A 17522-nucleotide genomic window follows, 5' to 3' on the forward strand; every position below is an offset into this window, starting at 1 on the left:
GCTTCATGCAATTTGCTACTGCTTTAGGGTTTCTTTGTTTTCTGGTCTGGAGTAGAGGAAACCTTCCTACATAATTTTATGTTAAACTAAAGCAATTCACATCTACATGTATGTCCAACAAACAAGTTGAGTTTTATCTTTAACTTTATTTTCATGTTACAATGATGAAGATATCACATGTGACAAAAATAAGTGTAACACTAATTTTGAGTGTATCTGTAAGCTTCAATACACATCATACATCTCTTGTTCTGTATTTCTATACCAATTTACAGTACCTTTTTACAAGACCATAGAGTAATGACAAAAATACGATACAGTTTTAAATAGTTTGTTCCTTTAAGTGTTTATTTTTTTATTATTTCCCATTATAATTGTCATTTCATTTTTTCATCGAGTGTGTAAATCAATATGAAACATGGCCAGTTCTATAAAGATGCACTGAGAGGAAGAATGAAATGGTTCTTAGAACAAAGCTTATGAATCCTCCAAATGGATCTAAATCACAAGCAAATGCAATGCAAGTTTAACATAGTTACAGTCATAAGCAATCATATTTAAGTAGTCTCATGTTTAACCTTTAAAAATTGTTATCAATCTTAATATATTTATTTTGTAATAAAAAAAAAATCAGTATGTTTTCTTTATTGATTTCTATGACAGTGACAATTTACAGCAAAAAAACAATAAATAGCACATGTTATTAATTTAAGCACTTATTCAGTCGAATGACAGCCGGTTTTCAGATTTCTAGAGAAAAATCATTTTATCACATGACATCATGTCACAGCCATCATGTCACAAGATTTTAAGAATGAAATAAGAATTGAACAATTTTGTGATGTAAAGTTCAAGGTCACTGGTCCATTGCCTCGGGCTGTTGTACCTCTGGGCCATCGGGTCTTGGCTGCTCTGGCCCGCCTTCACCTTCTTGTTGCATGGGCTCCTGTGACAAAATATTTAAGTAACAGTTTCAATACATGGCGGCAAAAATATTTAATAACATACTTGTACAATTATGTTACAACAAATTTAGGTAGTCTTACTGCAATGTTTTCCCGCCACATAATTACTCACATCAGTCAATATCGTAATAAATCAGTCATTTCCTGAATGTTATTTTTCAGATCCTTGGTATTCAATAATTTTTAACTGTTTATATCCGAAGTTTAGTACAAAGCGAAAAAGGATGAATGATTGAAAATAATCTAATGCCCAAAATTTTGAAAAAATAACATTCCGGAAATAACCGACTTGCTACAATTTTGGCTGAAGTTAAAATTTTATTGGCAGGAAAGCATTACAGTATGACTATCTTAAGATATAATTATACAATCTTTTCAAATACTTCAGACTCAAGCTGGCATTTTTATACTTGCACATTTATTTTGTAAGGTAGCAGTATAGTTTAATCACATCATAGAATTTTAGCATTTTTTTACAGATTTAAACTCCCAAGCTAAAACATGTGAAAGAAGTAGGTATTTTGTCAACCATGTTCTTAACAAGTTGGCAAAGGATCTTTTTTGAGCTGTTTAAATGAAAACAACTCTTACCTGCTCTAAAGTAACTTTTATCAAATCATATAATTTACCTTTTTTGATATTCAAACACATTGCTAAGAGTTGTTTTTTTTAGCAACATGGATTTTTATCTTAACAAACAAATAAAAACTGCCCTAAGGTAATGTTCATTGTGTGTACATAACAATTTCTGCTATATATTCAAACCAATGTGCCCAGAAGTATCACCAAAAGTGTGAAATTAAACAGACAATTATTCTAATTTTTAGTTTGTATTGGAGATGCTTATTTCATCATCAGGGATTCTCCAGGACAACTTTAAATATTCATCTTGGTAAGTTTATTTAACAAATTCAACTGGCAGTAGGTCAGATTACTTGTCCTGGTCGCTGAATTATTTAACCAGACAATATGGCTGACTTACCTGTTCACCTTCTGGTCCCCCGTCAGCTGGGGGCGGAGCTCTTGATGATCTCTCTTCCCCTTCTATCAATGCTAACTAAATATGGTTAAGGTCTAGATGTTGTAATTGTATAGTAAATAGATAATTAAAGGGAGATAATGAATACCTTACTTATATATTTGATCAAAAATTAGCATAAATTTGTTGTTCCTATTTAGAATATATCAACATCAATATTGTCCAACATTAACTTTCTATGTCTGGACTTGAATACTTGTAATTTTAATCATAATTAAAGGGAGGTAATAAATAACTTTTTTAGTGTCAACCAAAAGTAAAGATTATATAATTTTTCTCTTTTAGGACATAGGAACATCAATATGGTCCAATAAAAACTTTAAACTTTTATGTTTAGGTTAACTTAATATCAGGTACCTATGTAAATTAACTTTATACTTGTAAGCAACAAGTATAGAGCTGGGACAATCTTTACATTGCTTCAATCTGACAAGACTATATACTGTAGGCTCTAATGAAATAAGTGGGCTAAGAAAGTTTACTAATAGATATTGTATGTTTATCACTTGATAAATATGAAACATTAACAAAAATACTCAAGACAATTTAGGGATTTGTTTTTCCCATATATTTTATATTTGTGGGAGTTTAACATATCACCCTTTGTTATACTGTAATTTCCACAAAGTTTTCTTTTTGGTTAGGTTTCTACTAGTCAAACTGACCGACACTGTGTCATATGGCAACATTCCAGCTTTAGTTTAAACAATATTTCAATCATTATTTACAGTTACATAATAAATTAAATAATACTTAATATTTACAGATTGAGCAGGAAGCCAAAAATGTTTTCTTAAGAACTCTCTCTCATTCCATCTTTACAGCAACAGTAAGTGATCAGGTGCCACTCAGAGCACTGCCAGGCACCCCGAGTAGAACCACTTTCCCTCCCCAGCTTCTTCACATGAAAGTACTTAAAGTTCCTGACAGGATTTGAACCCAAGGCCATGAGGAGGAAATAGTTTGAAATCAGCCATGTAAACCACTTGGCAACGGGGCATCTCTGACTTATTAAATAGTATGAATACTTAACATATTTATCAGTGTTACTTTAAAATAGTATAAATCATGTAATGGATACATATTGCTCTACTTTCTCATCATCGTATATTGTAAAGTCCATATCTTTTCCAACAACTCCCAGGGAACAGTTCTGAAAAACAAAGCATAAGTTAAGTATATTCCACAATGCAACTGCAACATTGATCACAGCATTAGGTGCCCCTAATTTTTGGCACCTAGGTTTATACACATTTAAACTTCAATGAAAGTAATTAAATAGAATAGACCCATATAGGGGGCCTACAAAAAAAATGTACATACATGATTCTGACAAACCATTTGAATTCAGTTACCTTAATCAGTTGTCAGGCATATTTTCTGCCCTTTGGGATGTAATATTCTTAAACCCCATGAATTATAAAGATTTTCAGGAAATCAGTTTAAAACAAAAATCATTTCTACTGTCAATTGTCTTTATTATTTCAATGTTGATATCCCTGTAATTTAAGCCTCATCATTTCCTACATGTAACTACTTATAATGAATGGACTTGTCCATTATTTAGGAAAAATTATGAAATATATACTAAATGAATAGCAAACAGTGCAGACCATGATCAGAATGATGGCCATACAGGCTGAATATTGGTCTGCACTGGTCGCATGGGCAGAATTATGTGCTAGCAGCAAGGTAAAGATTAAGGGATTTCCAGCTTCAGACATAGGTAGGTAGGAGGTAGGAGATTTATTCATTATTTATTCACCCACAAATGAATGCCTGAATACAACTACTTACATTATGTTAGCTACCTAACAAACATAATGTATTATATGTAAAAGGAAAACTTGTCATTCTTACTCATTCATACACTAATATTTTCTTCAAATTAAATGAATTTATTTGGACTAAAAAAAAAAACTTGAATCAAGCAAAATATTGTCAAGTATAATATCATATATGATATACAAGTACGGGTACAATGAGCAAAACTTCATATTGTAAAATACTACCTTGTTAGTAAGGTTGATTTCTGATGGAAGAGTATCCCTGAGTGCACGAAGACCATGTGCTACCAACTCTTCTAATGAACCTGTTGTAAATATCACAATATTCATGGGTTTTTTTAACAAACAAAAATAATCTTGTAAAATGTTTGACATGTTTTACCTAGATACTTGAATACTTTAAAACAAGAGCTGGCTATCTGGCTGGAAACACAACTTTTCTCACTGAGAAAACAAGATTGCATGTGAAACCTTATCCAGAAATTTTCAAGTTTAGGAATGAAGTTATACATGACATATTGGCCATTGACAATAATGATATGGTTAGAAGTTCATGTAATTTTCTTCAATTATTAATGAGAAATAAAGTTGCATGAAACTAATAGTTGAGAAAACACCAGATAACTATCAAGAAAGGCTAGCTACACATTACAATAAAGCATTTGAAAGGCTGTCATCTTAGAAACTATAGCCAATTCATTGAAAACCTGAAGGCATTATAATGAAAAGCTTTATTTTGGACACTAATAAAGCACCAGTCTAAAGAAAACTTTCAAATAGTAGAATACGTTGCTTTCCCAATACACTAAATCTTTAAATAAAAAAATGAATTCATGAACAAAGTTTTGCTAAAGTTCATAATTTGCAGGATTAGTGACTTACAATCCAGGAATTTATCTAGATGTTTTTCCACGTATGTTCTAGCCGACTGTGACCTCGCACCAATAGCCATAGCTTTACAATCATAGTAATTGGCGGACGGACATGTCTGGTATATATGTGGTCCCTGAGACTGTAAATTATACAGAAAAATAATTTTATGTTAGAAAAATAATTTTATGTTATTTACAATATATTTCCCTTCATCAACTTTCAACTTCATTAAATCTGATGATACACCTACATGTACAGGTTCTTTACAGTCATACAGTCACTGTACAGGTTCTTTACAGTCAAACAGTCACTGTACAAGGCCTTTACAGTCATACAGTCACTGTACAAGCTCTTTACAGTCAATTTAAAGTTCAACAACATGATAAAATATGATTTAAAGAGGATCTAATACATAAGTCTTTGGTTGAACCTTGATTTCTAATCCATCACTTAGTATATATCAAACATCTGTCATTATGTCTACCATACAAATTAACTGCAGATTGTAAGGATCAAATTTCTGAAAAAAAAATCATCTACTAAATAATACAAATCAGTACTGAGTTCTAATATAAGCACTAACTTGAAATTAAAATAACTATTGGAATTCAAAAATTTAAAACAAACAAAGCAAAAAATCTGTCAGTTACACAATGCCTTCTTACATAATTATTACATGTTTTCTAAACTTTTTATGCTAAAAACACAATTGTACTGCTTTAAAATCAAAGAATAAATAACCTAGTTTTTGACAAAATACATCACCCCGTGGTTTGAGAATGTCTAAACAGCTGTATAATATAGTATATCTCAGCAATAAATAATATGATATAGTCCTGCTTTGTAACATGTGAAGACAATGACGTGTACATGTTGACGAGGTTTATTTTAGAATACAATATAAAATTATGATCCATTCAACAAATTTCATACAAAACAATACAGTAAATAATAAATAGCTTACATCATATCCAGCTATGAGAAGACCTACACCAAATGGCCGTCGACCATACCGCTGTGTGAGAATTTGTGATTCTGATGCAAGTTAAGGAAATATAATTGTATGAACATAATAATATAAATATACAGAATTTCTAATTGTATGAACATAATATAAATATACCGAATTTCTAATTGTATGAACATAATAATATAAATTTACAGAATTTCTAATTGCATGAACATAATAATATAAATATACAGAATTTCTAATTGTATGAACATAATATAAATATACAGAATTTCTAATTGTATGAACATAATAATATAAATATACCGAATTTCTAATTGTATGAACATAATAATATAAATTTACAGAATTTCAAATTGCATGAACATAAATATACAGAATTTCTAATTGTATGAACTTTATATAAATGTACAGAATTTCTAATTGTATGAACCTAAAGAATTTCTATTTATATGACCATAATAATATAAATATACAGACTTTCTATTTGTATGAACATAATAATATAAATATACAGAATTTCTAACTGTATGAACATAATATAAATAAATACAAAATTTCAAATTGTATGAACATAATATAAAAATATACAGAATTTCTAACTTTAAACTCTTTAGAATGTCTTGTGTCTTTTCATGTAGAACATAGATATATTATTTTAACAAAACACTTTGAGGTTCGTAATTATCTTAGTGCACTGCCAGAAAAACTTAACAACCATATGTATTGATACCTTAGCAGTTTAAGCTAATTCATGCTAGACAATTATTCTACATTCCCTTTTATATCTCACAGTGATATATGTAAAAGATTGTGATATCTTTTACTATTTTGATCAATTTTTCTTTATAATTTGTATGTTAGAATGGAAATAGATAATAATTTTTCTTGCATTATAGTATAATAATGTACAGTTTAATGTTCAAATGCTTTGTAATTAATCACTCGGGTCTACCGGCCTTAGTGATTATATTCTCACTCATTTAAACTCAAACCGTGCATTTTTCTACAACAATGCACTCAAAATCTATTTCCTAATTTTATTTTTTCCATAAAAAAATATCGAAACAAACAAATATGACAAATCTCTTTAGACTATGTAATCATTGATATATATATATAAGAAAGGATACTGTTTCCAATAGCTGAGACAAGTCTTGATATAGGCAGGGCCTGGTCGTAGGCATATCGTGAGTTCATACATTCAGATCTCATAAAATTACTGAAATATAATAATTCTGTATTAAACACATAAGCAAAATGAAGCATATATATAATTCATAGTTGGGCAAATCCACATTGAACTTTCAATTAAATTCTGATTTAGAAAATGCTTAATTATGTAGTTTTATAGAATAGAAGATAAAATATTGATTTCTAGTATAAAAAGTAATTTTCAATTGTAATTTTTTTACATTTTCTCCAATAGTAAAATAATATTATATTATTTCAACTGTGTACAAAGAAAACAAATGTAACATGACATTTAAATGTTAACATAAAGAAAGAACATGATTTATATCTTAAATAAATTCAATGTTATCATCAGTTAACTACTGACCAAGGTTAATCAGTTAATCAAATGCCATGAACACTACAGTTGTATAACAACTTCTCCAGATAAACAAATAAAGTAAAAACTCAAAACGCTTCTCTGTACATTACTACAGTTCAAGGAAAATACTTTCCAAGACAAGGTTTTAATTATACTGTTTTGTTATTGAAATATGACTACTTAACTAGTGAGTTACTACTATTACTGGTGTAGGAAAAAACTGTTATAACCCTCTGCAGTTAAGTAAAAGGGGCACTTCCCTTAAATTTGGGAGTAATGGCATGGTATGTATTATTGCAAAAGGGTAACAAAATATATATGTAACTGAATGTTACTGGAAAACTGCATAATTTTGACAAAGTTTCCTAGAAGAGACAGCCTTAAAGCCTGCTACAGAAACTACGGCACTCTAGAGGGACAAGAAAGGGAGTTTGGGGAGAAACCATTTTAACATGCTACCAAATCAGCCAAACTTTTAAAATAGTATTCTTTTTTAACTACATAAACCCTTTTGGAGGGAAAAAAAACAATGAGTTCAAATCCTGCTGCTGTTTAAATTACTCAGCCAAAGGCCACTGTTTAGAGTTGTACCTTAATAATCTGGCATCAGCTGTAAGACCAGCAATAGCAGCTCCCACATGGTCATCTATAGGTAAAATTTTCTTCTGATAAGCTGAAAGTTCTGATGGTGCCCTCTTTAATAAAAAACAAAGTATGACAACATAATTATAGGTAAAATATCAATAAACCTGCTGCTTTATAAATAACACAATTATATGAATACTAAAAGTCCATTTATTCATTAGGACAAAATGATTTCAAAAGGTAAAGCAAAATTTTCAACAATGTCTATCCCTGGGAAAATTGAAATGGTCATGATAATTCTTCTTTGTAAGATTCATTGTAACAGTATAATAACATGGAAATTGTGACTACAGATATCAAAACAACTAAATTTGCAGCATGATTTGTTATCTTTGACATACAAGCCATGATATTTAATTATTATCATTTACGCGTTTAACTTTTGCAACAGAATTCAAATTAATTTAACAATGTACTATACCTTTAGTGCTACGAGAATAGCATGTGTTTTAGACTTAAGGCCTATAGTAGCAGATCCCTGTTTCACTGCTTCCATTGCATATTCTATCTGGTGTATGCGACCCTATCAGTATTATAAACAGAATAAGAATGTCAGTCCTATATATTAAAAAATAGCAATGGTTACCAGATTTTTATAACAGCAAAATTTTAAAGATCTATTAAAATAATTGCGAATAATAATAACAAATTTACGACAATTAAAGACATTTTCTACAGTTTTATGAAAAATTAATCCTTTCATAGAATTTTCTAAATTTTTTGTATGATGAGTAAAATTTAATGACAAATTTAAAAATAAAAAGAAAAATATATGTTGACGTGTTGGATTTCTTGTAAAATGGCAGTTTCCATGGTAGTCGTATATCTAAAAACTGTCAAAATAGCCTAACTGTGTTATAACGAATAGAAAATGTATAAGATAGCTTAAAACACACAACGAGCATTGTTTAATGCAAAGATAACATTATCTAATGATTCTGTATGAAACAAATGATAATCTGGACATATTTCTTTAAAAAATGAGTTTTCCATGTTCCTCAACCGAACAAAAAATGAGAAAAATAAACATGAATTCTGGGAATAATTAGAGATATTGAAAAAAGTGTTTCATAGGATTTTCTAATTTTTTTGTATGTTGTGTAAAATTTAATGACAAATTCAAAAAGAAAAAGAAAAATATATGTTGGCGTGTTGGATTTTTTGAAAAATGGCAGTTTCCATGGTAACCGTATATTTCAAAATTGTCAAAATAGCCAAACTGTGTTATAATAATGTATAAAATAGCTTATTACACTCACAATAAACATAATTTTATACAAAGCTTGCTTTATCTTAGGGTTCTGTATAAAACAAACGATAATTGGAACATATTTCTTTAAAAAATGAGTTTTCATGCTTTTTAAGTAAACAAAAAATGAGAAAAATAAACATGAATTCTGTAAAAAATTAAAACTATCTTTACGTAAACAAAAAATGAGAAAAATAAACATGAATTCTGTAAAAAATTAAAACTATCAAGAAATTTCTTTCATAGAATTTTCTACATTATTGATATATCAAGTAACATTTGATGGTGGATTCAAAAATAAAAATAAAATATATATGTTGACGTGTTAGTTTTTTGTAAACGGGCAGTTTCCATGGTTACCGCATGGTTACCGCATGGATGTCAAAATTACCACGCTTTCTTAAGAAATATCAGTGTTATACTAAATGTATTGTCAAATATACAACAAAAACATGTTGTAATAAAAATTTCTTTTTCTTTTGATGTTATATTAAGTAAATGATACTGAATATCTTTTTAAAACATATCTAGGGCCATATTATTTTTTTTCACTCGACTAACATACCCCAACAGTAAGCAAGTATTCAGAAATTTACAAAGAAAATAATGACATTTCTTAGATATTGTTTTGTTTTTTTATTCAACACTTTTAAAATATATCATTTTAAACTTCTTTGCCCAGTTGTCTGCCAGTAATCAAGTCGCGACGCACTTTCGTCACTATACCACAAGTGGGTGGGGTAACGCGCGCAGAATTATCATCAATGCTGTCTTACTAATGCTTGGAGAAATCCTTTATGTGATGTTGTCTAAACAACCTCTTATTCTTTTGAACCGATCTCCTTTTGAACATTTAGAAATATCTATTCTGTATTATTTACTCATTATTTGCTTATAGCCGAAATTTAAACACTTATCCGAATACTATTCAACTTGACCTTCATTTTGAAGAGTAATTATCCGTGATTATCTTTCTTGGAAGCGCATAACGATGCGCACAAAAAACTACCGAAAACGTCTTTAACATAGTCTCAGACTGTAATTATTATGTGTGTGAATTAAGAACAGAAATATATTTATTCTATTATTATTTAAATTAGTATCATTCATATTAAAATGAAGATTATTTATAAATCATATATATTATAAATAAAGTACATGAAAAAAATACCTGTGGACTCCACACTGTAACATCATTGTCATACTGATTACGAAACTGAAAGAAAGAAAACAGAACATAACACTTCAAACAGTATGCATTTATCTTTCTGAGATATACCAGCACTCAAGATAAAAGTTTCATTTTATCGGATAATTAATATAACTTGAATGGGTATATATTTTGTTCCAAAATATTTCGTTTGAAACTTTTGACCCGTATAAACACTTTCATTCAGTTAGTCATTAAGATTTTGTGCACTGTGTTTACGGCCATTTGTTTATCAGCTGTATAAGAAACATGATTAAATAAAAGTATTTAAACATGATTTTTTGAATGTGACAGTTTGACTATTTGGTTTTAAAGGTATTTCTTTCTTATAATAGTTCATGAACAGCTCAAAATTAATATATTTATACGCTGACTTGCATGTTTTATCATCTTACCGAACATGCTATGGGTTTATGAGAATTTTTGATATAATGTTTTGCCAAGAATTAAAAATATCTCAAAGCAACATCAGTGTAGTACCGTATGGTACTGGTTACGGGAGTTGACGGAAGGTTCCAGACCAACTGGAACTAGTGTGTTAGGCTGACAGTTGGGCGCCATATTAGTGTAATAAATAACTAAGAAGAATTAGGCAATTCCTAGCTTGGCTGCGATCCAGACGTGGAAGGTCCAGTTACTAAAGTAGTGTACAGAAGCTATGTTTCAAAGGAAGTCAAGTGGTTATAGACCTGTCAGGAATGTTCCTTATTCCAGTAATGTTGTAGAGAACTTTTTAGCCCCAGCTGTTCCACAGATGGTGTATCCGATGGTTCCTGTAATACATCAGCCGGCTTTTGGGTACACTCGGGTACCTCAGTGGGATCAGCAGCCAAGCCGAAATTTTCCTGAGAAACCGGAACACCAACACACTCCAGGTAAGTTACCAGGTCAAGAATGAGTGTGATGTTGAAACATCTTTGCCCAGCAAAGTGTTTGAAACATCAGGTGCGGTTGGTCCAATACCACCACACCTGCAGGAGGTCTATGACACCTCTTGTGGCAGCCTTGATGAAGGTCAACGGATTCAATTAGCGCAATTGCTGATTGAGTTCCAAGATGTCTTCATCAAGGGTGAACTTGACCTTGGTGACTTCACTGATGAGGAACGTGATACAGATACCGGGGAGGCGAAGCCTGTGAAGCAAGGTATGAGGCAAAAGCCTGCATGCTTCGCAGGGGAAGAAGAGGCCCAGCCTCAGGAAATGCTGAAGGCTGGGGGTGTACAAGATGCCACATCCAAATGGGCATCTGCTCCAGTTTTGATAAGAAAACATGACGGCTCTGTGCGTTATTGCATAGACTATAGGAAGTTGAATAAGGTTACAGTCAAAGACGTGTATCCTTTGCCTTTAGTCGATGATTGCATGGACACATTTGCTGGCAGTGTTTGGTTTTCAAAATTGGATGCCAACTACGCATTCTTCCAGTTGAACATCAGAGAAGGCTTTGGTTTGTGTGGTGCCCCAGCCACATTTGCCAGAGCAATGGAGTTAGTCCTGAGAGGTTTGACATGGAAGACAGTCCTGGCATTTCTCGATGATATCATCGTGCTTGGAAGCAATTTTGAGGACCATCTCTCAAACTTGCGGGAGGCTCTTTCGAGATTTCGGAGGCATAAGCTAAAGCTTAAGCCGAAGGAATGTATCTTCTTCCAACAAGAAGTAGAGTTTTTAGGCCGTAAAGTCGGCAAAGACAGCATTGCTTTGACAGAACATGACATAGCAGTGGTGAAGGATTGGCCTGTTCCAAACAGTGCCAAGCAGGTAGAGAGGTTTATGGGGTTGGTAAGCTATCATAGAGTGTTTGTTAAGGACTTCTCTAGGGTAGCAGCCCCATTGTACGCCGTCACAGGCAAAGCCAACTTTGTCTGGGGCGAAGAACAAGCAGAGTCATTCAGGACTTTGAAGTGCTTGTTGACGCAACCTCCGGTGTTAGCGTTGCCAAATCAACAGGGCGAATTTATCTTGGAAACGGTCGCTTCCAATGATTCGATTGGAGCAGAGCTCTTGCAGGTGCAAGAGGGCCAAGAGAAAGTTGTTGCATTTGGTAGCTGTGCTCTTACCAAGGAGCAACAGGGTTATTGCATGACCAGGAAAGAGCTGCTAGCAGTAGTTCGGTTCACCAAACAGTTCCGACACTACTTGCTAGGAAGACCATTTGTGGTCAGGACTGACCATTCTAGTCTGAGGTGGTTGATGAATTTCAGGGAGCCACAAGGGCAACTGGGGAGATGGCTGGAAGAGCTGTCCCAGTTTAACATGGTGTTGAGACATCGTGCGAGTCGCGAGCATTCCAATGCTGACGCAATGTCAAAAATACCACTGCAAAGTGGGACATGCCGAGGTGGAATTGCTGGTGCGCGGCTGGATCAGTTGCCTGTGGTGGATGTGAAGATTGTAAAAAAGCCCATACCAATTGGGTCAAGTTCTTCACAGATGTAGATGAGGTGGTACCGTTGGTAACCAAACCAGTGGAGTCTTCGGATTCCGGTTTAGGTGGCCAGCAGGGTACCAGGGTTTCTGTCATCTACGGGATTGATTTTCATGAAAACCAATCAGATGCAGATGGCCAGCCGGTCCTTGCCAATAAGGTCGGTGAGCATGGTCAACAGTCCCTCTCTGAAGGCTAAATCTTCAGTGGAGGGGAAGAAAAGGTAAGCATAGGTTGCGTTAGAGACCGAACATCTGATATCAGGGCCATTCCTGATAATGTAGATGTTCCGTTGCTGGCACAGATTTTAGAGGATATTCCCTGTGGCCAGCAAGGATCTCGGTGCCCAGTGCCGGGATGTTTTGAGGATCTTACCCAGAGACATGCTATGGAGGCCCACCTCCCTGGCATATTCCAAATGTGTTTGACAGGTGAAAGCATTACGAACAGAAGGATTGGTGCTTTGAAGCTGGTGATCAGGTGGTTATTGGGGTCTAATAGCACTTTGTTTGACCTGGTAACTTACCTGGAGTGTGCTGGTGTTCCGGTTTCTCAGGAAACTTGCACCAGTAATCACAGGAAAGCAGCGAAGGAGTTCTGTGAGGTTCTTAGGGTACCCTTGCCCAAAGATCTCACCCCAAAGGTAAAAGGTAATGCTGTGACAGTTTTGTTGCAGTGGCGCTGTCTACTGTCATTGATATCCATGCTGGAAAGACACCAGGAAGACAATCTGAAAGCCATGTTCAGCTTGTCAGCTGAGGAGTCCCAACTCCTTAGCTTTCCTAAAGTGTCTGACAGCCATTGAGTGTCTGGGTTTGAGGCTTGGCTGAAATTGGTACGGTTCAGTCAAGTAGGCCATGTTGTCCAGCCCTCTGGCATCATGGTCAAGTACCAGTACTGGTATGAACCGGGAAGCTCTAGTCTGCCCTTGGACTAGAGAGGCGTCAGTGCTTGGTTAACTTCCTGGAGCCACAGACCCCTCCTAAAGAATAGGACGGGGAGGAGTGTAGTACCGTATGGTACTGGTTACGGGAGTTGACGGAAGTTAACGGAAGGTTCCGGACCAACCGGAACTAGTGTGTTAGGCTGACAGTTGGGCGCCATATTAGTGTAATAAATAACTAAGAAGAATTAGGCAATTCCTAGCTTGGCTGCGATCCAGACGTGGAAGGTAAGTCGATTGTTTGTATTGTCAATCCCTTTATAATCAATCGCGACAGTTCTATATCATTTATAGGACTAGTCTAAACTGCAATGATAAAACTTAAGTTGTGAAAAAACATGCTGACGTTAAGTGTCATTTGGATTAAACATATTTACTTAAACATCATTGCAAAACAAGTTCTTGCAATTTATATTAATCACTTTCGAGTCCGCTTCCTGGAATCAACTGGTGCCATAAGAAGAAATATTGTTGTGAAACAATTTGTGCTCGAACCCATGATCCCTGGGTTGAGAGGCAGACATCTTTGACTTAACAATTAGGCCACTGGCACTGCTGGCGCTTCACTTTAACATTTATACGGGGAAGTCAAAGACCGGGCCCGCGAAGCGGGTCCGGGCTTTGGCTTGCCCGGCTATAGACTACACGTGTATATTTAAAAGAAAATCAAATAAAAAACAATTAAAAAATATATAGAATTCTATACCTATCAATGAAATTTTCAGTGTCAGTTCTAGTCGGGCGCCGCCATTTACAATGTAACTCAATGATAAAAGGCGGGTATTCCGATAACGGAACAAATCTCAACTTTTCGGATAAATAATAAACGTCGAGTGTTCCGAGTGAAAACGGAAGCGGTGCATGTAATACCGAACGACAATTTTAAAACGGAAAGAATGAAAGGAATTTTTTTAACGACTTCCCCGTTCATAGGATTTGCCTAATTTCATATTATATTGTGAGCATGTCAAGTAGCAATTACGTATGCCATAGAACTAAAAGATAGTTAAAAACTTCTTGAAATGTAAAAAGGTGGGGAAACAACATGATAGACTCTATAACGTTATTTACTGAATGTAAATGCATTTGTAAACATAAAAATAACAAATTAATGAAAGAATGTAATAAATAGTAATCTCTGTTTTTCGTTTTGAACTGCATTTTGAATAGATAGCTTGTTAAAAATGCCAAAATACCATGATTTTGTGTTATTTGCCGGCGTCAATTTCGTTTATCATGGGAACACTGTTTCTGTCTCCTATTAAAGAGCGTAATGAACACAAAGAAAATTAAATGAACGAAAGAGGACATAGTCCTAAAATAAGATAACCTAATCTTTATTTATACTCGGTTAAAATAATCATAATAACACTAAATATAAAAGCTATTTTCCGACAAAATAGACTATTTTTAAACATGCAAATCCGGCAAAATTGACTTTTTTTAAACATGCAAACAAACAACCTGTTATTTCAAAAAATAAATTAAGATCTATGATAAATGCTGTAAAATAAATTTAGATAGATATCGACCTGTGGACAAAATAATTAATTACAAGCAATGTCAAAATATAATACAAAAGACTAGAATGTATTTTATGTACACAGAAGCTAAGAAGCAAAATTAAACAAAAATAATCAGCCATGGCTCAGTACTAAGACTGACCCAAACACCAACATGCTGCTTGCGCATATATCATCAGCAGCAATTAATTTGATATTTATCCAAAGAAATAAAATAACAGAAATATGTATAAATATAAAAGTTAATTTGAATTGTTTGTGTGGCATTTGCTGAACTTGACTTGACCTTAAAACTGCAATAAGACGATGTGGGGTAAGATTATGAGAAAAATACTAGAGTGTGAGACATTATAAAACTAACTACGGTTTTTTAAAAAATTTAAAAATTATCCCCAAATTAAATTCTGGAAGAGCTGATCAGCAGCTACCACACACAGACAAAAAAGTGACGTGTCAGAAAGCTACCCCAGCAGGAGCTACAGTCTCCCATCTAAGATACATGCGTTTTATATTAATATAAGTTTACATCATAATTATGCCACTAAAACATATAGTCCATTGGTAATGTGCTACTTACGGCTGATCAGTGACGGCATTGATATGCAGTGTTCTGAGATAATGGACATTGATATCCAAGAAATTAGCACATATAAAGGCTTATTGTAAACGAACCATTTTCAACTAAACAGGTGATATGTGTCAGTATACATAATGAATTGCCGGGTGACACATAGCAATAATAATCGACATTTAAACATATATAGACAGGTTCATGCCCATTTAATAAAAAAATTAAGATATACTGGTTTTTAATATACATGTATATCAAACTTAATCAATAGTAAAATATTACAATTAGATGCAAAATTTTTGAGGATGATCATGGGATCACCTAAAACCCGTGACAATATCTAATTCCGTGACGTCCGTGACGACATAAATCCGTGACATGCACCTAAAATCCGTGATACACCTTTTTACATATAAATAATACAATGCACTTAATCCGTTTATCATGCATTTATTGCAAACTACATAAAAACCGTCTTCTGGCATTCGACAAGAACAAAATACTTTAAATATGTAGATTATCCCACGCCATTCGAATGCTCGTGAGACCGAGTGTCGGTGGGAAATGACTTAAGTTTATCCGTTTCTAAACATCATATAATAATATATGCTATAATTACCTTTTTATAAGTATAATTTTAAAATAAATATTAATACATATGAATGAAATATAATTCATATACATTGTTTGCCACTAAGTGAGATTTGTTTTATTAAAAAGTAGATTGTTTTAAGATTTTCGTGATATAACATAATATTACGATTATTCTGTAAGGTTAGTTTATACGTGTATATAATTTCGGTGAACATTATGCTCAATCCTTAATTACAACTCACAGGATTTTAAAAGTAACGATCCATTTATTATAAGTAAGCGTAATATACAAACATTATAATTTATGCTGTCCTCTTTCTGAATATGTAGCACGGGAAAGGAAGTGTTACGCGAAGGATGGAGTTCTTATGATAACTTGTTCAGGAGTTCTTGTGATAACTGTCACGAAGTTCATCGGAAAACATATGTATATACTACAAAAAACACTCGTCAAAAATGGTTATTTTCATCGTTCAAAAATGAGTTTTAGGTGCTAAATTAAACTTTAATGATTAAGCTTGTCTTACATCTTGTATTATGTGTCAAAAACTAATTCACAGGCCATTTTTAATCGCCTCTTGCTTCAAATCTGGCAGTTTTCAGAAAAATTTTCAAATTATTTGCCAATTCACAAGTATTGACCTGTTTATTTCTGGTCTTCATCCTTGCCATACACAATTACATGTACCTCTTTGTAATGCAAAATTGCAAACATAAAGCACCGGCTAACAGATTTATACCCGATTTTTCAAATATCCCGGAGTTCTTGTGATAACTCTGAAGATGTCACAGAGTTCTTATGATAACTTTGAAGTTTGTTATTGCCAGTGTGTTTCTTGCGCTAAATCACGGCACGTTTTGACGTTTATTATTATTCAATGAAATTGAAAATCATTGCTCCGCCGCCTAGTGAGTGATTGTACTGTCCAATTCATAAACGGTCTTTTCCAGTATCGTCACATTTTCAATTTTGTCGTTTTGGGCGTTCTTTAGGGATTTCGTTTTCTCTTTTTCTGAAATAAACTGCTATCTAATTAACATCTCGTATTATCTTCATCCACGTTACAAAACAATATAAAACATAATAAGCTATAACTCTACAAAATAGTCACTTTAATTTCTGCTACTCGAATAACATAAACAAATCTTTTTCATAATAAACACCTGT

The 17522-nt window shown here is 33.2% G+C and overlaps 1 protein-coding gene across 1 annotated transcript; it reads right to left on the reverse strand.

Moving 5' to 3' along the window:
* Positions 1–131: 131 nt before the first annotated feature.
* LOC132729694 (proteasome subunit alpha type-1-like) lies at positions 132–14961 on the reverse strand. Its single transcript, XM_060715517.1, has 11 exons — positions 14863–14961; positions 10255–10299; positions 8256–8357; positions 7781–7884; positions 6768–6856; positions 5629–5699; positions 4674–4803; positions 4017–4096; positions 3086–3157; positions 1948–2022; positions 132–946 (listed from the first exon to the last, which is right to left on the reverse strand). The coding sequence occupies exons 1-11, from the start codon at positions 14863–14865 to the stop codon at positions 857–859; spliced, it is 861 nt and encodes a 286-aa protein (XP_060571500.1). The 5' UTR covers positions 14866–14961; the 3' UTR covers positions 132–856.
* Positions 14962–17522: the final 2561 nt, after the last annotated feature.

The sequence above is a fragment of the Ruditapes philippinarum genome, unplaced genomic scaffold (assembly GCF_026571515.1).
Source record: "Ruditapes philippinarum isolate M1 unplaced genomic scaffold, ASM2657151v2 ctg1519_1_1_1_1, whole genome shotgun sequence".
Lineage (NCBI taxonomy): Eukaryota > Metazoa > Mollusca > Bivalvia > Venerida > Veneridae > Ruditapes > Ruditapes philippinarum.